This window comes from Chiloscyllium plagiosum, chromosome 6, assembly GCF_004010195.1.
Source record: "Chiloscyllium plagiosum isolate BGI_BamShark_2017 chromosome 6, ASM401019v2, whole genome shotgun sequence".
NCBI classification, from domain to species: Eukaryota; Metazoa; Chordata; class Chondrichthyes; order Orectolobiformes; family Hemiscylliidae; genus Chiloscyllium; species Chiloscyllium plagiosum.
In genome coordinates, this window is record NC_057715.1 from 87,173,334 (window position 1) to 87,196,709 (window position 23,376).

Below are 23,376 nucleotides of genomic sequence, written 5' to 3' on the forward strand. Positions count from 1 at the left end.
GTTTCAGATGCAACATTCAGATCAAGTAACAAAAAAATACTGGAATATTGGAGAAATACTGGCTCCCCAGCATGTTTTTGAGATAGCCCTTGAACTGCTGCCCTCCAACAGGATGCAGGGTCCCCCTTGCCAAAGTCCATGTATGGGCGGCACGGTGGCACAGTGGTTAGCACTGCTGTCTCGCAGCGCCAGAGACCCGGGTTCAATTCCCGACTCAGGCGACTGACTGTGTGGAGTTTGCACGTTCTCCCCGCGTCTGCGTGGGTTTTCTCCGGGGGCTCCGGTTTCCTCCCACAGTCCAAAGATGTGCAAGTCAGGTGAATTGGCCATGCTAAATTGCCCGTAGTGTTAGGTAAAGGGGTAAATGTAGGGGTAGGGGTATGGGTTGGTTACGCTTCGGCGGGTCGGTGTGGACTTGTTGGGCCGAAGGGCCTGTTTCCACACTGAAATTAATCTAATCTAAAACTTTCAGAGGAGAGGGCCATGTCAGAAATGTGCCCAGTCTATGCAAAATATGAGAAAAGTTGATTGTAAACATTAAAAGCTATTAGTGCAGTAAAATTTATGACTGCAGCTGGAATAATAGAATAATTTGTCTGTTGCATATTAGAATGTTTTAATGTATTAGTTCAAGTGATAAGTAGAGCAGGTGATGGTTTTGGACAATGAAGTCCTTGGAAGGAAGTCTTATGTACTACCCATTTAATAGTAAAGACTTGTTTGCTCTGAACGTAATCAGCTGTGAATATTTTAAATTATTGTGTTTGATTAATTTTCGTTAATGAATGAACAAGTGAGTCAATCATTTTTATTTTGTGCAATCATTAAGGTAGAACTTCCCATCTACTGGAGGAAATGATGCAACAAGTTAAATATAAATAATATTCCTACAATTTATGAGATATAGAACTTTAATGCTTTGCTCATTAGTTGTAGAGCTGAATCTACTCAGGTATTTGGCCTCAGCCATGTAGAGCTTTGTAAACAACTTAATTGTACATTGAAGCTAGATTTCATTTATAGAACAGCCAACATATTCTGTAACTGTAGTGATTCAATAATGTTGTATAAAATCCAAGTACATTAACAATGCTTAATATTTATGCTGGTTAAATTTTTACGTTATGTTATCGTCTGAGTCAGGAGATTGAATGCAAGTAGACAGTTTCAAATAGAACCAGCAGTCACGCTATAACCAATATGTTTGCCACAACAAGAATTTTCTCATTTAGTTTAATTTTGTGTTTTATTAATCTAATAAAAAAATTAACATTGTCAGTAGCCATCTGGTGTTCTGTTCCAAATCTATTACGAGCAGCTCACATCTTGATCGTGTATTTATATAATTAATTATGTGGCCTTTACCTTAAAGACACCAACACATTAACTGCATGAGTTTATCCTTCTAGTTGTGTTGGAAGTGAGAATAACATGAGAATCTGCAGAGAAAGTAAATTGTAAAAAAAAATGTAAATGTTAATGAAGGTGATATTAGGCTTGAAGTTGTGGAAGTTCACTATAAAACTTATTATTTGGTAAGACATTGAAGTATTGAAAGCACTTGTTAAAACACAGTGCCAAGTGCTGAGTGAAGTGCCTCAGGAATCTTTTTGGACACAACAACTGTTTCCAAATTGCATGAATTACCCGAGCAACATTGAAGTTGGCATGGAGCTTGTGCTGCCACTTTCCGTTTTATTATTGGGTCTCCCTGACAGCTGGTCTTATCATATCCACTACTGGAAACTAAGTATTTAGAAACTTAACCTGATTAGATTTGCAAATAATACTGAATGAGAAGGCAAAACTGTGGGTGGCTTAGAAATGACAAAATCAGTTCGATAAAGTATTTAATTGGATAGAACAAGATGAAATAGATTGTAGGCTGAAAACTGAGATACATGAGTCATGTATAAAGGTGGGGAAATGGCCAAGGAAAACACTAGAAGACATCTAAGTGTTGTGTGTTATTTTACACACCCAAACATCCAATCATTGTGTAGTAACTAAAACAACTAAGATGCTAGTAGAAATGGAAACAATGATGATATACTATCTAGGTTGCACAGTGCTCCAGTTGCACCACACCCTAAGTTACTGAATACACTTCTGGTTACTAAAACACAGGAAAATAGTCAGCCGTTGGAGGTGGTGATGAAACAGTCACAGGTTTTTACGATGAGAAAAGATTGATTTAATGTGAGAGTTTCAGCAATGAAGATCTTTGTATCTTTAAGTTGAGATTCATCTTAGGAATGTTCTTAGCTATCAGTCTTGTCAGGGGAGTTTGTGATTCTCCCACAAATTAGAACATGCTTTTAAGTAAACTTAACCAGACTCAGGATAAAGTTAAAAATCACACAACACCAGGTTATAGTCTAACAGGTTTATTTGGAAGTACTAGCTTTCGGAGCGCTGCTCCTTCATCAGGTGGTCTCCACAATCACCTGATGAAGGAGCAGTGCTCCGACAGCTAGTGCTTCCAAATAAACCTGTTAGACTATAACCTGGTGTTGTGTGATTTCTAACTTTGTCCACCCCAATGCAACACCGACTCCTCGATATCAAGACTCAGGATGTCATTGTATTCCTTAAACCATCCACTATACACAGTTTGTGATATGTTCCTACATTGATCTTAACTCTGAAACTCAAAAGAAAATAGATTCTATCAGTCTGTAGTTCAAGTTTGTTTCACAGTAAACTACTTAGTAAAACCAGTACATTACAGCAGTTGAACATTTATTGTTCTCCTCAAAATTGTTAAAATAAATATTTCTTGTGTTTCAACACTTGATATAAAGTTGATCTTTGGTTTCTCTTTCTTACATAATGAAATTGCTAACAGCTTCTAACGTGCTCTGTACACCCCAAAATAACTGCGACCTGGAAGAAAGTTAATCTCACAATTTACAATCCTCTGAAGTTGTTCTGAAAAATTAAAGATTCTCATATGTGAGTGCCTTTACCATAATAAAATGTCCCAAAGTGCAAACATTAGATGGTCATGCATTTATAATCCACTCCTACAAAAGAATATCCCAATCTCTGTAATGATATGCAATTATTTTAACACAATTTAATAGGAAAGCTATTGTAGAGATGACAGGGGCTCTACATTCTACAAACATTGACAAAAACATGCTCTAAGTGCATTTGACAGATTACGCACAGTATATATCCTTTATGAACAATGCAATCAGCTAACATGACTAGTTTTAAATCCAGTAATAAATGCATTAATAACTACACAAAACTGTAGTATTATCTGTCAAGAATGTAGCAGAGTCAGTGTTTCAATCTTTTTGGACACAACAATTGTGTCATAGTATGGTAGAACCTATATTTCTGCACCTCTAGTTAATCAACTACAAGAAACACTGGACAGGGAAAGAAAATCATAAATCACACCTAAATGTTCATATCTTCTGTTTATGGGAAGAACTAATTTTTTCTTTTGTTTCACATTTCAGGGAAATTTTGGATGACATGATGAGACAAGAAAAAGTATATAAAAGTTGACAATGCATCTAATAAAGATTTTAGCATTAAAGTGTAGTGTGCTTTGTAAGAAAGTAAATATTTTCTTGATGATGATTAGGTTGAAGTTATTACAATAAAGTTAATATTATATCTAATATGTTGATTACCAGGCACACTCCAAGACTTGGCATATCTACAATGAACATTTTCGCCAATCACAGCAAGGTCTCGTGTCAATTGCTTTGGCTTCTCATTGGGTTGCGCCAAAAAATGGGGACATAACCCCTGAAGCTGTGCAGCTCTGTCAGTGCTCTATCAACTCTGTACTGGGTTGGTTTGCGAAACCAATATTTGTAGATGGCGATTATCCAGAGTGTATGAAGAATAACTTCAAATCGCTGTTGCCAGCTTTTAATGATGGAGAGAAATTGGAAATAAAGAAAACAGCTGATTTTTTTGCACTTTCATTTGGACCACTAAGTTTTCGACTTTTGGACTCAAACCTGTTATTTAACCAGTCAAAAAAATATCTTCTGAGGCAGCTTCTCTATTGGATTCACACTGAATACAACAACTCAAAAATATTCATTGTCGAAAATGGCTGGGATGACAGCAGCGGCAGCACGAAGACTGAGGATGTTTATAACATGTATCCTTTAAAGACCTTTCTCATGGATGTACTGAAAGGTAACATTTTTCTCCCATTTGATGGTATTTTACAAGTTCCACTTTAAGTTTTATTGATAATATTCTTTTAAAAAATGAACTCTAACCATTCTTTAATCTTTACAAACAGGAAATACATTTTGATGTAAAATAGTACACCTGCAGGAAGATCTGACTCCAATAGATTTAAATGGAAATTGGGCAAAAAGAATGAATGAAAGATTTGCATTTATACATGTCTTTCACAAATAGGACAGTCATTCAATCATAGAGCTGTACAGCACGGAAACAACTTCGGTCCAACTCATCAATGCCGACCAGGTATCCTAACCAAAGCTAGTGCCATTTGCCAGCATTTGGCCCAAATCCCTCTAAACCTTTCCTATTTATATACCTATTCAAATGCCTTTTACATGTTGTAATTGTACCAGTCTTCACCACTTCCTCTGCCAGCTCTTTCCATGCATATACCACTTTCTGTGTGTGAAAAAATTGCCCTTAGGTCCCTTTTAAATCTTTTCCCTCTCACCTTGAACCTATGTCTTCTGGTTTTGAACTCCTCCATCCCAGGGAAAAGACCTTGTCTATTTACCCTATCCATGCCACTCATGATCTTATAAACCTCTATAAGGTCACCCTCAGCCTTCGACATTCCAGGGAAAACAGCCCCAGCCTATTTAGCCTCTCCTTATAGGTCAAACCCTCCAACCCTGGCAACAAGTTGTAAATCTTTTCTAAACTCTTTCAAGTTTTACAGCATCTTTCCTATAGCAGGGAGCCCAGAATTGCATGCAGTATTCCAAAAGTAGCCTAGCCAATGTAGTGCACAGCCATAACATACCTGTCTTTGCAGCAGTTGGGAAAGCTGGCCAGATTTCCAACATGTCGGTGCCTCACATTGTTAGAGGCCTCCAACTGGTCCACTATGGGGATGGTCAGAGGCAGGGATGGCAGGCAACTGGATCACCTTTGAAACTCATTCTCTTGCTCTGCTGCCAATTAATCTGAATTACCTCTCTTCCCATGACCTCATTCCATGACAAGTTGGTAAAGAACACTTACATTCTTGCTGATGGATCCCCTGAGGAATAGGCCTCTATCTGCCTTTTAAGACAGAGAAGCTGCTGACCTCTGATTAGCTGGTGTCAGTGAGCAGGTTATTGCCAAGCAGGTGCTGCTTGATAGCACTGTTAATAGTACCTTCCGTCACTTTACTGATGATCAAGAGTAGACTGATGGGGCAGTAATTGGCTGGGTTGGATTTGCCCTGCTTTGTATGTACAGTGCATACGTGGGTAATTTTCCACGTTGTCCATAAATGCCAGTGTACTGGATCAGCTTGGCAATAGGTGTAGAAAGTTCTGGAGCATCAGTCTTCAGTACTATTGCCAGAATGTTCTCATGGCCTATACCCTTGCTGTATCATGTAATTCCAACTATTTCTTGATATCACATGGAGTGAATTGAATTGGGTGAACATTGGTATCTATAATGCTGTGGCCCACTGGAGGAGGCTGAGGTGGATCATCCACTTGCTACTTCTGGCTGAAGATTGCTGTGAATGCTTCAGCTTTCTCTTTTGCATTGATGGGCTTTTTCTTCATTGAGGACAGGAATATTTGTGGAGCCATTTCCTTCAGTGAGTTGTTTAAATTTCCCCCACCATTCACAACTGGATGCAGCAGGACTGCAGAGCTTGGATCTGATCCATTGGTTGTGGGATTGCTTAGCTCTGTTGATGACTTGTTGCTTATGCTTTTTGGTATGCAAGTAGTTCTGTTTGGCAGCTTTACCAAGTTGACACCTCATTTTTAGCTATGTCTGCTACTACTCTTGGCATGCCCTCCTGCACTCTCCAATGAACCAGAGTTGATCCTCTGGTAACGGTTGAGTTGGGGTTATGCCTGACCATGATGCTGCAGTTATGTTGGAGTACAATTCTGCTGCTGTTGATGGCCCACATTCCCTCATGGTTGCCCAGTATTGAGTTGTTAGATCAGTTTGAAGTCTATCCCATTTAGCATGGTGATAGTGCCACACAACACAATGGAGGGTATGCTCAATGTGAAGGTGGGCATTCATTTCCAGGAGGTGGCCACTCGGAGTCTTAGATATCTACAGCTTAGAAAAAAGCCCTTGCGCCCATTACATCTGTGCTGGTCAAAAACAATGACCTAATTTTCCAGCACTTGGCCCATAGGCTTGAATGCCTTGGCATCATAAGTGCGCATCTAAAACTTCTTAAATGTTATGAGGGTTTCTGACTATACCCCCTTACGGCAGTGAGTTCCAGATTCCCACTACCCTTTGGGTGAAAAAGTTTATTTCACATTCTCTCTAACCTCTGCCCCTTAAATGCATGCCCCTTGGTCATTTTGGTCCCCACACCTCAGGAAGAACATACTGGCACTGGAGCGTGTCCAGCGGAGATTCACACGGATGATCCCTGGAATGGTAGGTCTAACATACGAGGAACAGCTGAGGATCCTGGGATTGTTTTCTTTGGAGTTTAGAAGATTAAGGGGAGATCTAATAGAAACTTACAAGATAATACATGGCTTGGAAAGGATGGACGCTAGGAAATTGTTTCCGGGAAGGCGAGGAGACTAGGACCCGTGGACACAGCCTTAGAATTAGAGGGGGTAAATTCAGAACAGAAATGCGGAGACATTTCTTCAGCCAGAGAGTGGTGGGCCTGTGGAATTCATTGCCGCAGAGTGCAGTGGAGGCCGGGATGCTTCAAGGCAGAGATTGATAAATTCTTGATGTCACAAGGAATTAAGGGCTACGGGGAGAATGCGGGTAAGTGGAGTTGAAATGCCCATCAGCCATGATTGAATGGCGGAGTGGACTCGATGGGCCGAATGGCCTTACTTCCATTCCTATGTCTTATGGTCTTATGGTCTTATTGATCCCTCTAAGGTAAAATACTTCTTCTTGTCAAGGCTATCTATGCCTCTCATAATTTTATACATCTCTATCATGTTCCCTCTCAATCACTTCTGCTCTGTGGAAAACAAGCCTGGTCTGTCCAATCCCTCTTCATAACTGACACTGTCCAGCCCACACAACATCCAGGTAAATCTCCTGTGCACCCACTCCAGTGCTATCAAGTTTCTCGTACAGTGTGGGTTCCAGAAGTTTTGCTAGCCCACCATGTCATTAATGTCTGGGGGGCTGGGGTCACAGGGGGATTTGCCTTGATCACGTTGACTATTTGATGTGTTCTGTGGAGTCATGAACCTTAATCTTTGCTTCATGTTAATATGGATATTAGAAAATTAGTTGTGCGTGTGTACATTATTGATTATATGATTGTTCTTACTCTGTATGGTTTATTCTGTAAATATTAAGCTTTATTCTCTTGCTAACTATCTGGATCTCACATTTTGTCTATTTTAAAACTAAGATTTACTGGTCTGTAATCAGATTGTAACATAGGTTTGGTAGTCTGGTCCAAAACCATAACAAGTCTCTAGTGTAATGTAACAAATGTGACAGTCAATGAGCAATGAGCTAATGACTGAATAATCTGTATTTGAAACGTTGGTTGAGGGATAACTAGTGGCCAGGAACCAGGGAAAATTTCTCTTCTCTTCAAAATAATGCTATTTGCACTTTTACATCCATCCAAGGGATTTGATGAGGCTCCTGTCTAATTATTCTTCCAACATCTCTGACAGTACAGCTCCCTATCACGTGGACATGTTGACTCAGAGATGAGAGTAGGACCAGTGAACCAAAGCTAGCATGCTAAATTAAACAACCACAATCTGATGTGAAAGAATCATTATATGTTAATCAGTTGTGCTATTAGAAAATCCAGACCCTGATTTTATGATGGCAGTAATGGCCAAACTATTGGTTTTAGTGGAGTAAGACAGTGAATGCTGACAGCAGCTTCAGAAGCCTGCAGAGATGTAGATTAACATGGCAGTCCAGAAATTATTGTCAGCAATTGTATTCCTCTTTGCTGGAGGGTTGGTCAATTTTGCAGCTGCCTGGGAATTAGGCTTAGTTTTAATCTAACAATTATTTTGTCATAGAGTCATACAGCATGGCTACAGACTCTTTGGTCCAACTCAAACACGCCGATCAGCCACCTCAATCTGACCCAGTCTCATTTGCTAGCGTTTGGCTCACATCCCTCTAAACCCTTGCCATTCATATACCCATTTAGATGCCTTTTAAATGTTATACTTGCACCCACTACATCATCTGGCAGCTTGTATCATACACGCATCACCCTCTGCATGAAAAAAAATCTCTCAGGTCCTTTTTTTACCTTCCCCTCTCATCTTAAACCTATGCCCTCTAGTTTTGGATTCCCTCATCCTTGGAGAAAGATTTTGGCTGTTCACCCTATCCATGCCCCTCATGATTTTATAAGACCATAAGACATAGGAGTGGAAGTAAGGCCATTCGTCCCATTGAGTCCACTTCTCCATTTAATTATGGCTGATGGGCGTTTCAGCTCCACTTACCCACACTCTCCCCATAGCCCTTAATTCCTTGTGAGATCAAGAATTTATCAATCTCTACCTTGAAGACATTTAACATCCCGGCCTCGAGTCTGCTCCATGGCAACGAATTCCATTATAAACCATTATAAGGGTCACTCCTCAGTCTCTGCCACTCCAGGGAACAAAGCCCCAGCCTATTTAGCCTCTCCCTATAGCTCAAACCCTCCTGTGCTGGTAACATCCTTGTAAATCTTTTCTGCACCCTCTCAAGTCCAACAAGATCCGTCCTATAGAAGGGCAACCAGAATTGTACACAGTATTCCAAAAGTGGCCTAACCAATGTCCTGAATTCCCGAATAATTACTCAGCTAAGTACTAAAGGACTGCCTGATGGTTCGCAGAGTGTCCTGAGAATGAGGTAATTTCTCCAACATGCTAAAACTTCCCACACAATTCCCACGGTGATTAGTGCATTAGATTTCAACTCATAACTCGGGTCCTAATTCCGTGTCCACCAATCTCAAGATTGGATCTAGGCCAACGTGCTGCCAATTTTAAAGAAGTGTTATCAACTTAGTTGTGATATCTTGTCACTAAATGGAGAATTCTTTTCCCCTGAGAGAGAGTGTCTGTTCTCTTTCAATGAATGCACAGCAATCAATTAATCATTTAAGTCTTAGAAATACTTCTCTAATCACAATCCGTGATTTTCTTTTCTCCATAACTATTATTTATGCTTGAGTATTCATGATGCCAAAATTTACTTTCTTCCATCTACATAGAGTCATAGAATCATAGAGATGCACAGCACAGAAACAGACCCTTTGGTCAAACTCGTCCATGCCAACCAGATATCTTAAATTAATCTAGTCCCATTTGCTAGCACTTAGCCCATATCCCTCTAAACCCTTCCTATTCATATACCCATCCAAATACCTTTTAAATGTTAAAAGTCACACAATACCAGGTTATAGTCCAAAAGGTTTACTTGGGCGCATTAGCTTTCGGAGCACTGCTCCTTCATCAGGTTGCTATTTTAAATGTTGTAATTGTACCAGTTTCCTTCATTTCTTCTGGCAACTCATTCCATAAATGCACCACTCTCTGCATGACAAAGTTGCCCTTAGGTCCCTTTTAAATCTTTCCCCTCTCACCCTAAATGTATACCCTCTAGCTCTGGACTCCCCCACCCAGGGAAAACACCTTGTGTATTTGCCCTATCCATGCTCCTCATGATTTTATAAATCTCTATACTCCCACACTCCTGGGAAAACAGCTCTAGCCTATTCAGCCTCTCCCTATAACTCAAATCCTCCAACCCTGGCAACATCTTGTAAAGCTTTTCTGAACTCTTTCAAGTTTCCCAACATCCTTCCAATAGGAGGGAGACCAGAATTGCACATGATGTTCCAAAAGTGGCCTAACCAATGTCCTGGACAGCTGCAACATGACCTCCCAACTCCGGTACTCAATGTCCTGACAACAAAGGCAAGCATATCAAACACCTTCTTCACTTCACTGTCTATTTTTGACTCTACCTTCACGGAACTATGAAGCTGCACTTCAAGGTCTGTTCAGCAACACTCTCCAGGACTTTACCATTAAGTGTCCTGATTTGGCTTTTCAAAATGCAGCACCTAACATTTATCTAAATTAAACTCCATCTGACATTCCTCGACCCTTTGGCCCATCTGATCAAGATCCCATTATATTCTAAAGTAACCTTCTTTGCTGTCCACTACACCTCCAGTTTTGGTGTCATCTGCAAACTCACTAACTACACCTCCTATGTTCACATCCAAATCATTTATATAAATGATGAAAAGCAGTGGACGCAGCACTGATCCTTGTGGCACTCCACAGGTCACATCTGATTATCAGTCATGTATTAGAAAAACTTGACTTCAGATTTAATTCAAGCTCAGCATATTTTAAAACAACACTTAGCTCAATTTTTAAGCAATAGAGTCTTAACTTCAAGGAATTGAATCCCAACTATAACAGACGTTTGTAATCCGGTTTCTCTTAAGGGTTAAATGTTGGCCATCCTGTAGTAGATAACGCGAGTATTCCTGAAAAAAACTGACTTGTTGCAGTTTTCGTCTTGCACTCAGGATAATTTGGAAGAATATCAACTCTGACAGCAGAGTGTTGACTGATTGGAAGGTAGACTTTCATTGGTAGAAACATTACCCATCTTCCCTCTCTCATGAATGCAGAATACTTTACATTAGTCAAAGCACAAAAGAATTACTTTGACAATATTTATTCCTCAGTCAACAGCATATAAACAGATTATCTGACCTCAATCACATTACTGTTTGAGGGATCTTGCTCTCCAACTGCCATTCATTTCTACATAAATTTGAACCGATTTTAATCGATTAGAAATGCTAAACAATGCTAAAATGTAATGACTAAATTCTATTTTGGAGCAATTATAAAAATTCTTGTAGTAAAATTATTGATATTTTTGTAGTATAAAGAAACAATGCTTCTAAGAATTCTATTTATCTCAGAAGTTGTATGCAAAATAAATTAAATCCATTAATTATTTGATGAGTTTTTAATGGAATTGCTTTCATTGATAATGGGCTGGATTTTCAGAGAGATGGACGACTCCTGGACTTCTAAAGATAGCAGGCATCATCTGATCCTGGGATTCCCCTAGTTTTTAGCAGCGTGGGTTAAGAATGTGGCTAATTTGCATAATGAGCCCACACTCTGCCCTTCCCGTCTGGCCAGGTTTTTGGAATTTTTGTGGAATTGGGACAGATTTTCAATGAGTTGTGATGTACAACCCCTCACTGTTGACATGATCTAAAGGCTGAATGAGGGAACCTTTTGAAATATAAGTTTGAAAGGTCCCTTGGCAAACTATGGCTTTGCATCCACAACACGCCCATGGTCTGTCATACATCCCATGTCAAGCTACATTCCTATTTAGCCTTTATACATTCTGTGGAGAATCAGTGAACACAATAGTACCAACAGCATTTGTGTTTTACCTTAAATTTAATTCTTTCATAGCTTTCTTAAAGAACTCTTTTCACTCCAGCTGTATAGAGATGACTCTCACCCACACGAATAACATTAACAAAAACTACTTAATAATTTTTAATCGTGTGTAAACAAACATTGAGCAATTGGCAGAATAGATGACAAAGAAGTGGTCAATTAAGCAACACTTCCCTTTCAGGCAGAGCTGTTTCCACAGATCATGGGCAGCACGGTGGCACGTGGGCAGCACAGTGGCACAGTGGATAGCACAGTGGCACAGTGGATAGCACAGTGCCTCACAGTGCCAAGACCCGGGTTCAGTTCCCGCCTCAGGCAACTGTCTGTGTGGAGTTTGCACATTCTTCCCGTGTCTACGTGGGTTTCCTCCGGGTGCTCCGGTTTCCTCCCACAGTCAAAAAACATGCAGGTTAGGTGAATTGGCCATGCTAAATTGCCTGTAGTGTTAGGTGTAGGGGAATGGGTCTGGGTGGTTGCTCTTCGGAGGGTTGGTGTGGACTTGTTGGGTCGAACGGCCTGTTTCCACACTGTAAGTAATCTAAGTAATCTAAGTAATGGAAATCCTGCCTTTGTAGGTACTCTCACTTGAGGCAGTGGCACTGAGCCAGGAAATTTCCCAAATACTGCTATCCACTTCCAGGATGAAAATCCAGCCCAGTGACTACACTTCATTGCCTGTAAAGGGCGTTTGACTGCCTTGCTAGTCACTAACAAGCTGCCTATCTTTGCAATGCAATTTGATGTAGCAAGTCTTGGAAGATAAATGTTTCTTGTAGCTAAAATGTATTCCACAAATTATACTTGTATGAAATGTAGGCATTAACATTTTTGGTACTTGTACTTTCACAGCAATTAAGTATGATGGAGTTGATGTCATTGGATACACAGCATGGTCACTAGTAGATGGTTTTGAATGGGATGCTGGTTACAATACCCGACGAGGATTGTTTTATATTGACTTTCAAAGCAAAGAGAAGGAGAGAATGCCAAAATCATCTGCTTTTTTCTATCAGCAAGTGATAGAAGACAAGGGATTCCCACCTATACCAGAAAACAAACCTATTACAGGAACCTTCCCCAACAGTTTTGTATGGGGAATCTCTGAAGATGTTATACAGGTATTTCTTTTAAGTTCTTTAAAAAAAATGAAGGTTGTTATATGGTCAATGCAGAATACAAGTTTGTCAACACTGTAGTTAACTGATCACTGCATCTAAATCAGTCACATCCCTCCCGCCATGATGGTTTCCCATCAATTATAACCTCTTTGCAAATGTTGACATATTTCAATGATTGTAGTTCATTCTGCACATCAGATATTGCAATGTTGCTGGATTCTCAAACATTTATGTTTTCATTTTAGTGCATCACATATCCCCATCTGAATTTAAAAAAATAATTTTTCAAATATTACTTCAGAAACATTGCAAATACAAAATAACTTAGGTCTCTTCAAACTTATCATGTTGTAGGGTAAAACCGTTTTAAGAAGCTTAAGATATATTTTGAGGAGGTAAAACATTTTCTGTTTACATTTAGATATTGAATAACATATCTTATGAGGTGAGCTTTTACTTTAATATTAGGGGAATGTAGCTTAAATTCCTATTATTTTTCTTTGGAACTACTGTATGTTAGCTAGCATGCAGCAGTTTGAAAGTGAGGGGCAATGAGCCTATGTTGAGAAGGGATAAACCAGGATAGGATTAACAGTCTCTGGGACAAATGTGATTAATTAAAGAAAGCCAGCATGGGTTTGTAATGGGCAAATCATGTTCAATGAATTTGATTTTTTTTTAAATGCAGTAATGGAGAGGTTGGCGAAGAAACGTGCTGCATGTGCTGTATGTGGACTTTCAAAATAAGGTACCGTGTAAGAGACTTGTCAACATAGAATATAAAAGGGACAATGACAGCGCTGATACTAAATTGGTTGAGCAACTGGAATCAAAGTGGTCCTTTTCTTTTCCAGACTGGAATAGATTGGCATTCCCCACATGCTGATATTTTAACCATTTTTTTTTGATCGATACCAATGACCTAGATTCAAACATGCAAGGCAAAATTACAAATTTTGCCGATGACAAATCACTTGGAAATATTGTGAACTGCAAAGAGGACAGTGATAATCCTATCACTATGATTAGGTTTAATAGTAGTTAGGTTTAATGATAGAATAGTCAGACAAGACAGCAGTTGAAATTTAATGTAGAAAAATGTTAACTGATAAATTTTAGTCCGAAGAATGAAGAAAGGCAATATAAAACATAGGATAACATTGTAGAGAGGATGCAGGCCCTGAGGTCACATGCACACAATTTTTTGATGACAGCTCAGGTTGAGAAAGTGATTAATAAAGTGACCATGATCCTGGTTTTATGAAAGCAGTATTTGAAGACTAACTTACAATATCATTGCTTACCTTACTCAGTGAGGATTTTGAATTCATACCTACGCAATTTACAACTGAGATTAGACATCTTGTAATGCAAAAATATTCCGAACTTCAAATAGGGTTTTGGTGCCGATCCACAGGTCAGCATGAGAAATAAAACCGTTTTCTGTATGAAAAGCTCAAGTGAAATCTGATCTGAGTTATAAACAGGGGCAACATCTTCAAAGACATGGGGAAGTTTGTGTGTCCTGATTGCCCCATCTGACCCGATAAATGGAACAGCAACAGGAATGAATGAACATATATAGCAGAAGCGTTGACTTGCTGTGAAGTTTCTGCCCTTCTGTGTTTTCAGGTAGGCCTCAATCTACACTGCCAGAGCCTTCAGCTTGTTATAGGAAAGAGCCTTATCCTAGACAAAGTTACAGTTAGACAACACTTCAGTCTCTGTCCATGTTGCAACAGCCACATTCTCTTCCTGCCCACCAACTAGAAATGGTGTAAATTAGGGATCAGTTGTTATCACAGAAAGTTGATGGAGGGCTTGAAACACATTTTGATACTTGAACTTTCTTGGTTTTAAGTTTTAATGCCTTCCAAATTTAAAAAATTTTGTAAATTGTACAAAGATGGTCCATGCAGAATTTGATTCCTTACAGCTGATTATTGGGTGCTTCAAATGACTGTAAAGTTCCAGAATATTGTCTGAGGCATGGGTACCCATGTGTACTCTGAGTTGATCTGGGTGGTGGATTGTTGAGGATTTTAATGCATATGTTGTCAGCATTCAGTTTAGAACATTGAGTTTAGTTCTGATTTCATAACACCGCATCTTGGATTTTAACTTCTCTGTTAAAGCTTTCTGTTAGTTACACAGGGCTAATGTCTTCATAGTAGGAAGATGCCCACTTCCGTCTTATTTAAAGGGATTGACAGCTACTTTTGGGTTAAATGCTGACTGACTCCTAATGATGGCTATTGTAATTGTAGAAGTTCTTCGTGCACAAGTTTCTAAATGAGACCAAGCCAAGGCCAGTGTAGTATTTTTATGTTTTGTATTTGGTAACACATCTGAGAATTCTACTTATTCTTTTGTTAGCCTTATAGTACTTGTTTTGAACTTTCAGAGGGTCATGTTGTATAACATCTAAGCATTTCTCTGAATGAATAACTAAGTTCATAGCCCTACAGGTTTTGCCCATTCTTGGCAGTGATAGCATGAAAATGTATGACAAGACATCTGAATGTCAAAGGACCCAGATTTTGTCCTATTCTCTTATCAGAGACATATAATCTATTTTTCTCATCCAAGGTCACAAAATACACAAAATCTACATATCACACTGATATCTTCTATGAGATTACTGATGGTGAAGCACAACAGATCTAACACTGATCCCTGCTGGGCTCCAGGAGTAATGCATCCCCACACAGAATCACTGCTGTTGTCAAGAACATCTTGTCCATAAGAATGCAACCAATTCCTTATCCAACCTCAAAAGCAGTAGCCTAGTGGCAATATCACTAGATTGATAATCCAGAACCTTGTTCTAGGGACATTGGATTGCATTCCACCATGGCAAACTGCCACAAAATCTAAAGGAAAGAATAAAACTGGGTCGACAACCTGGCATTAGCCTAGGCACCAGAAATGACAACAGCAAAGAGATTGGACCTACAAAGCCCAACTTAGCATCATTTAGAGATTTGTGCCAAAAATTAGAAGAGTTGTCTCAGAGACCAGTTAACCAACAGTCTAGCATTCATACTCATGGAATCATATTTTACAAATGCTGTCCCAGTCACCATCCCTGGGTATGTCCTGAACCACTGGCAAGACAGAAACCATAGATGGTGATACCACAGTGGTACATAGTTGGGATGAAGTTATTCTGGGAGTCTGCAATGTTGACTTCAAATACCTGTAATTCTCATGGCATCAAGTCAAGGAAATCTCCTGCTGATTACCCCCTCTGCTCATCTTGGCTAATGAATCAGTACTCCATGCTGAACATCATCATCCTCACCAATCTACCAGTCACAAATGTGTATGTTTATGACAATTTCAGTAAGAAAGATTATCGCACAGTTCTTGGACTGGTGAAGTCCCATACACATCTTGTGAATAGCCTTAATGGGTTTGTATGGCACTAACACTGGTGTTTAATTCCAAAAGACTTCAAATAGACTTAGGAGCTCAAAACTCGGCATTTGTGAGGTGTTGTGGGTTCCTGTTGAAGGGCTTATGCTTAAAACATCGATTCTCCTGCTCCTCGGATGCTGCCTGACCTGCTGTGCTTTTCTAGTACCACACTCTCGACTCTGATCTCCAGCATCTGCAGTCTCACTTTCTCCTACTTGTGGGCCATCAGTCAAAGCAGCATTATTATAATCAAGCACGACGTATTCCTCACTCTTCAACTACCGTCAAACCAGGGGATCAAAAATTGTGGAAAGAAGAGTGCGGAGGAGCATTGGACATACCTAAATGTATTAATCTGGTCAAACTTATCAAACAGTAGTAAGAGTATACACTGACAGTACTAAGAAATACCACATTCAATGGATCAGATTTAAGCTCTGCAGTCCTACTGCATCTAGTTGTGAATGGTGATGGATAATTAAACAATTAACAGGACATAAAGGCTCCAGATATATCAATATCCTCAATGATGAGGAATCGGCACAACAGTGCAAAAAGAAGACATTTTCATCTGTCTTCAGCCAGAAATCCCAAGTGGGTGAGCCATCCAAGCCTCTTCTCAGAACACAGCATCATAGATGCCAGTCTTCAGCCAATTCGATTAATTCCATGTGACATCAAGAAACAGCCGAAGATGTTGAATACTGCAAAGGCAATGGAACGAATATGATTCCTCCAATTCTCAGATACCAAAACAGTCTAGGGTTAAATGCAGCAAGACCTGGAAAATATCCAGATTGGCCTATAAATGGTAAGAAAGATTCATACTACACAATGCCAGGCAATGACCATCTACAATCAAAGTAACCCTAACCATTGTTCCTTGACATTCAGTGGCATTACCCTTGCTGAATTCCTTAGCATGAAGCAGAAACTGAAATGGACCAGCTTTATAAATATTATGGCTACAAGCCAGGTCAGAGGCTAGGAATCCTGCAACGAGTACCTTAAATTCTGATTTCCCAGTACCTGTGTACTAGCTAGTCAGGAATGTCATGAAATATTCCCCACTCACCTGGATGAGTGCAGTTCTAACAACACTGAAGAAGCTTGGCACAGGACAAAACAACCTGCCTCATTTACTCCACATTCCAGAATGCCTCCATCACTGGTACTTAGTAGCAGCAGTGTGTACTAACTACAAGATGCACTGCAGAAATTCACCAAGGTTCCTTAGACAGCACCTTCCAAATCCACGATCACTTTCAGGTAGAAGGACAAAGGCAGTAAATACTTGGGAACACCATCACCTGTAAGTTCCCATTCAAGCCACTCACCATCCTGACTCGGAAATATATTGCCGTTCCTTAAACATCACTGGATAAACATTCTTTAACACTCTCCTGAATAGCATTGTGGGTCTACCTTCACCAAATGACTACAGTGGTTCATTACCACCTCAACGGCAATTAGAGATAGGCAACAAATACTAGCCCAGACAGCAAAGCTCACATCCCTGGTAAAATTAAAAAAACAAACTAGTTAATAGTGTTGAAAAATACCAAGGTAAGTCTTGTGCAACCTAAATATGACAGACCTAAACTGGCCAAATAAGGCTCCAGTCTCAATTAACAATAAAGTGATGGAAGGCATTTTCGACAACACCTGCAAAAGGAATAGCCTGCTTATGATCATTCCAGTTAGGCTCCACAGTGGACATTCAGCTCCTGACCTCATTACAGCCTTAATTCAAGCCTGGACAAAGAGCTGAAGTCCAGAGATGAGGTGAGAGTGATTGCCCCTGACATCAAGATAACATTTGAATGAGTGTGGCATCAAGTAGCCAAATGAAAACAGGACTCAATGGGAATCTGAAGGAAAACTCTTTGCCGGTTGGAGTCATATCTGGCACAAATGGAAGCTGTTTATGGTTATTGGAGATCAGTAACCTCAGCCCTGGGATATCCCCACAATTCCTCAGGATAGTGGCCTAGGCCTAAATATCTTCAACTATTTCAATGACCTTCCCTCCACCATAAGGTCAGAAATGTGGATGTTCATTCACAATAAATATTCAGCACCATTCATGACTCCTCCACCACCAAGGCATGCCCATGTCCATTTGGTCAACATTCAAGCTTGTGCTAATAAGTGGCTTCAGAAAATGAGGTAAAGTAACCACCACCTCACAACATTCAATAGTGTTACCATCACTAAATCCAACTAACAGCATCCTGGTGGTTAGCATTGTTCAGAAACTGCCATATTAATGCTATGGCTACAACAACATGTCAGATCTGGAAATTCTGCAGTGAGTAACTCATCTCTTGCCTCCCCAAAGCCTGTCCACCATCTACATGGCACAAGCGAGAAGTGTGACAAAATAATTGACATTGCCTTGGATGAGCGCAGCATTAGCAACACAAAATGGACTTTAAACCTTTCAGGACAAAAACAAGACAAGCTTGATTGGCACTCCAAACACCATCTTCAACATTCTCTCCCTCCATCACCAACACTCAGCAGCAATAGTGTGTACCATCCGTAAGATACACTGCAGTAATTCACTAAGACTTCTTAGGCAGATCCTTCCAAGCCTGTGACCTCTATCACCAAGAAGGATAGTGGCAACAGATGCATGGGAAAACTACCACCTCCCCGCTCTGGCCATGCATCATCTTGACTTGGGCCTAAATTAATGCTCTTTCACTGTTGCTGGGTCAATGTCCTGGAAATCCCTTCCTACCAGCAGTTCAAGATTTCCTTTTCAAGTGAAATTAGGGTTAGGCAATAAATGCTGATGCAGCCAGTGAAGCCCATATCCTGTAAATGAATAGACAAAAAACATTAGAAATAGGAACAAGAATCGGCCATTTGGCCCCCTTGAGTAGGCTCCTGTTAGTCATTCAGTAAGTGACTGATCTGATTGTGGTCATAACTCTATGTCCCTGATTGTCTAACATAAAATTTGATGCTGAGTAAAAGTGCACAGGAGTTGGTCAATGAGTCATTTGTGGAGTAGGATGGATAATGGGAAACCAAAGCATGTAGTTTATTTTGATTTCAAAGCGCATTCAATAAGTTCCAGCACAAGAGGTTAGTTCTTGCACAAAATTATTACTAATGAAATTAGAGACAATATCTTATTTTGGATTGAAGATTGGTTATTGAGACAAGGTCGGAATAAACACGGGATTTTCAGGTTAGCAGGATATAACTAGCAGGATATCACAGGAATCATTACTTGGACTTCACTATTTACAACTTCTTACAATTAGCTATTTCTGTTAATGAATTATCTAACAAGACTGATTCGAGCATATTCATGTTTTCTGGCAAGTTTGAAACAATCTTCAGTGCGAAAGCAGGCAGTGAGAAGGAAGTAAAGAGGCTGCAGAGAGATATAGACAGGATAACTGAATGGGCAAGAACACGACAGATAGAACTCAATGTGAACTTACTTGAATTTGAACTTTAAGTATTCACATTGTTAGGAAAAATAAAGTATGGATTTTTTTAATTGAGAGACTGGGAAATGTTTATATTTGAGAAATTAGATATCCTTGTACTTGAATAATGGTTAGTAAGCAGTTTGGAAGGTAGCTTGTATATTACAAGGGTGTTCAGAGCATCAGTACTACAACTCTACAAGGCATTGGTAAGGCTACACTTGGAGTACTTATGTGTTTGATATCTTTACATAAGGAAGTATGACTCATCCTGGAAAGAATACAATGAAGGTTCACTGGACTGGTTAGAGTCACAGAGTAATTCAGCACTAAAACAGGCCCTTGTGCCCAATTCGTCTATGCTGATCAGGTTTCCTAAACTGAACAACTCCCATTTGCCTGGGTTTGGCCCATCCCCCTCTAAACCTTTCCTAGCCATGTACCTCAAGAAAAGTTTTGGCTTTGTATGGGAAGAAAGCAGGTTGTACACTAAAATGATCACTCTTTGAAAAAGTCACTTACTCTCCGAGTCTTTGGAACTCTCTGCTTGAAACAGAAGTGGAAGCAAAAGGATGAAAAGTTATTAGAGGTTGGTGGGAATATAATTTTGAGGTTACAATCAGATCAGTCATGATGTTATTGAATGGCAGAGTAGATTCAAGAGGCTGAATGACCAATTTCTGCTCCTTGTTTGCATGTTCCTATGTGAGCAAGACATGCTGGACAGAATGTTGTCCTCTTGTGCTGAAAGATCCTCAGCACTGTCCAGACTTTGATGCAGTATGTCAGGGGAAAGACAGCCTGCACCAGGACTCGGGATACCTGGGGGGAGAGAGAAACAGGCACTGCAGCACTCACTGGATGCCAGGGCAAATAGTTGTATAGAGAGACAGAGAGCTGGTGGCATTGTGGTAAGTCAATAGATTGGCAATCTACAACCGCAGCTAATGGTTCCTGGTATAAGAGGACTGATCCGTGAGGGTAGATTGAGTTGACCAGATCTATATGCCCTGGAGTTTAGAAGAATGAGAGGGCATGTAATTGGAACTGAAAATAACATCTCTTGAGGTTTTGAGCTAATCACTGTAAGGCAAAAGCTCTAATACCTCCTTTACAATGTTAGGCCATCCTTATATGCTAACATTGCAGAGTGTCTTCTGTTATGGTCATTAGCTGTTAGTTCCATTTGTGCTGACTAAATGCAATATCTTGATTATGAGCATGCATTCCACCTCAATATCCATGCTATCGACTTGTAGATCCAGTGTACTATTTGCATCCTTGTTCAGATTTGGCAAACTGCTCAGCATATCCAAGGTGACCATTTGATTTGTAGCAGGTGTCAAATCCTTCATGCTGTACTTTGACTAGGGAGCCCTTGTAGTCAAGAGGGTGCACATATCTGTGGTTTGCACCAAATCACCTCCAGTGGTTTGTGACTGGCTTCTACAGTGAGCTGCTTCTGGAACAGGTTGGTGTGAAATCTTGTGATTACAAGTACTAAAGCAAATGTTTCACCCTCTGTATTGGAATAATTGGATTCTGTTTGAGAAGGTTTTTCCAAATAAAATTGGTTTGCTATCTTGCATGATGCACACTCATAGTCCGTTCTGCAAAGCATCATCTTCAAGAATTGTCTTCGTTTTTGGATTGTGTTACTGCAGGGTGCAGTGTTCTGCTGCCAGTGCTGGTTTGAGAGACTCAAACATATATTGATAGCCTTCCTGTCACACATATGACACAACCTTTATATGATGATGCTTTATTGAGGAGGTTTGAAACAAATGGAGCCAAGAAATTGAAGACTCTAAATGCATCTCTGTAGACCTTCATTGTCTTGTGGGGTAGGCATTTGTCTTACATAGAGTCATAGAGTCATAGAGATGTACAGCATGGAAACAGACCCTTCGGTCCAACCTGTCCATGCTGACCAGATATCCCAACCCAATCTAGTCCCACCTGCCAGCACCCGGCCCATATCCCTCCAAACCCTTCCTATTCATATACCCATCCAGATGCCTCGTAAGTGCTGCAATTGTACCAGCCTCCACCACATCCTCTGGCAGCTCATTCCATACAGGTACTTACCCTCTGCATGAAAATGTTGCCCCTTAGGGCTCTTTTATTTCTTTCCCCTCTCACCCTAAACCTAAGCTCTCTAGTTCTGGACTCCCCGACCCCAGGGAAAAGACATTGTCTATTTATCCTATCCATGCCCCTCATAATTTTGTAAACTTCTATAAGGTCACTCCTCAGCCTCCGACACTCCAAGGAAAACAGCCCCAGCCTATTCAGCCTCTCCCTATAGCTCAAATCCTCCAACCCTGGCACTTTGACTTTGAGTCAGGATGGATTATATATCTTGAATATATAGAGCTAAAAGAATTGATGTGATTTATATTCACTTGACATTTCTTCCTGTTGAACACAAATACTTCAAAGCAAGCCACTGCCAGTGAGTGAAGGTTCTGAGCATGCTCTTCTTTGGTTTTGCCCATTACTGCTATATCACTGAGTGAACACATGCATCCAGGCACCATTTCTGTAATTGTGTCTGAGTGCTGTTGGGACAGATCATTACTGACAGATAAACCAAGAAAGGTAGTCTCTGGAAGTAATGACTTCCAAATGATGTTCTGAAGGTAGTGACTTCCTGAAGTTCCTATATGAAGGGAACCATTCAAAATCCAAGTTTGGCAATGATCTTGGCGAAGACTTCAGCTTTTGTGAACTTGGGATCTTACTCCTTTAGAGTTAGAATTTTGGGCAGGTATCCCTTTTGGGAAATGTTTAAATATTTCCTGTCTAGAGAGATATGTGAGTGTGCCATCCTTCTTTAGTGTGCGTGTAACTGTGGTGATCGACATGATCCAATTGTATTCCATGTCATTCAGCTCACACTTAATCTTTTCTTTATATGAGTGCTGCATTTTCTATGAGGATAGATTGAGACAATTGCATCCTTTGCTGCAATACATCATCTTCTCTGAGGTGCAATTCCTATAGTGTTGAACATTCTGGGTACAATTGTAAATTCCAATAATGAGTATTCTTAGTCTTCTATGCTACTGTGGGAGCTGGATGATTTCATGAATAGCCACAATGTTGACAGCCTTACCACTGCTGCCATCCCTGTGCTTTCCAGGTAAGATATTTGTAGTGTCCATGGCAAACTGCTATAACTGCAAGGCATTGTGAAACTACCAGTGCAAGGGATAGGCAATATATTTAATGTAGTTAATTTAGCTGTTGTCTCTGATTGTGTCACTGAGGGTCAACAAGTCTGGTTCATGTGCTTCAGAAATTGGGCTGGTTGGATATTTAGAACATAGAACATAGAACAGTACAGCACAGAACAGGCCCTTCAGCCCACGATGTTTTGCTGACCACTGATCCTCATGTATGCACCCTCAAATTTCTGTGACCATATGCATGTCCAGTAGTCTCTTAAATGTCCCCAATGACCTTGCTTCCACAACTGCTGCTGGCAACGCATTCCATGCTCTCACAACTCTCTGTGTAAAGAACCAGCCTCTGACATCCCCTCTATACTTTCCGCCAAACAGCTTAAAACTATGACCCCTCGTGTTAGTCATTTCTGCCCTGGGAAATAATCTCTGGCTATCGACTTTATCTATGCCTCTCATTACGTTGTATAGCTCAATTCGGTCCCCTCACCTCCTCCTTTTCTCCAATGAAAAAAGTCCGAGCTCAGTCAACCTCTCTTCATAAGATAAGCCCTCCAGTCCAGGCAGCATC

The 23,376-nt window shown here is 40.2% G+C and overlaps 1 protein-coding gene across 1 annotated transcript in view; it reads left to right on the forward strand.

Moving 5' to 3' along the window:
* The window catches only part of kl (klotho), an 84,176-nt gene that overhangs the window by 29,209 nt on the left and 31,591 nt on the right, over positions 1 to 23,376 (forward strand). Inside the window, exons 2-3 of the mRNA XM_043692063.1 lie at positions 3,654 to 4,170; positions 12,480 to 12,748. Coding sequence (XP_043547998.1) covers positions 3,654 to 4,170; positions 12,480 to 12,748 — 786 coding nt within the window. The remainder of the gene's footprint in view (positions 1 to 3,653; positions 4,171 to 12,479; positions 12,749 to 23,376) is intronic.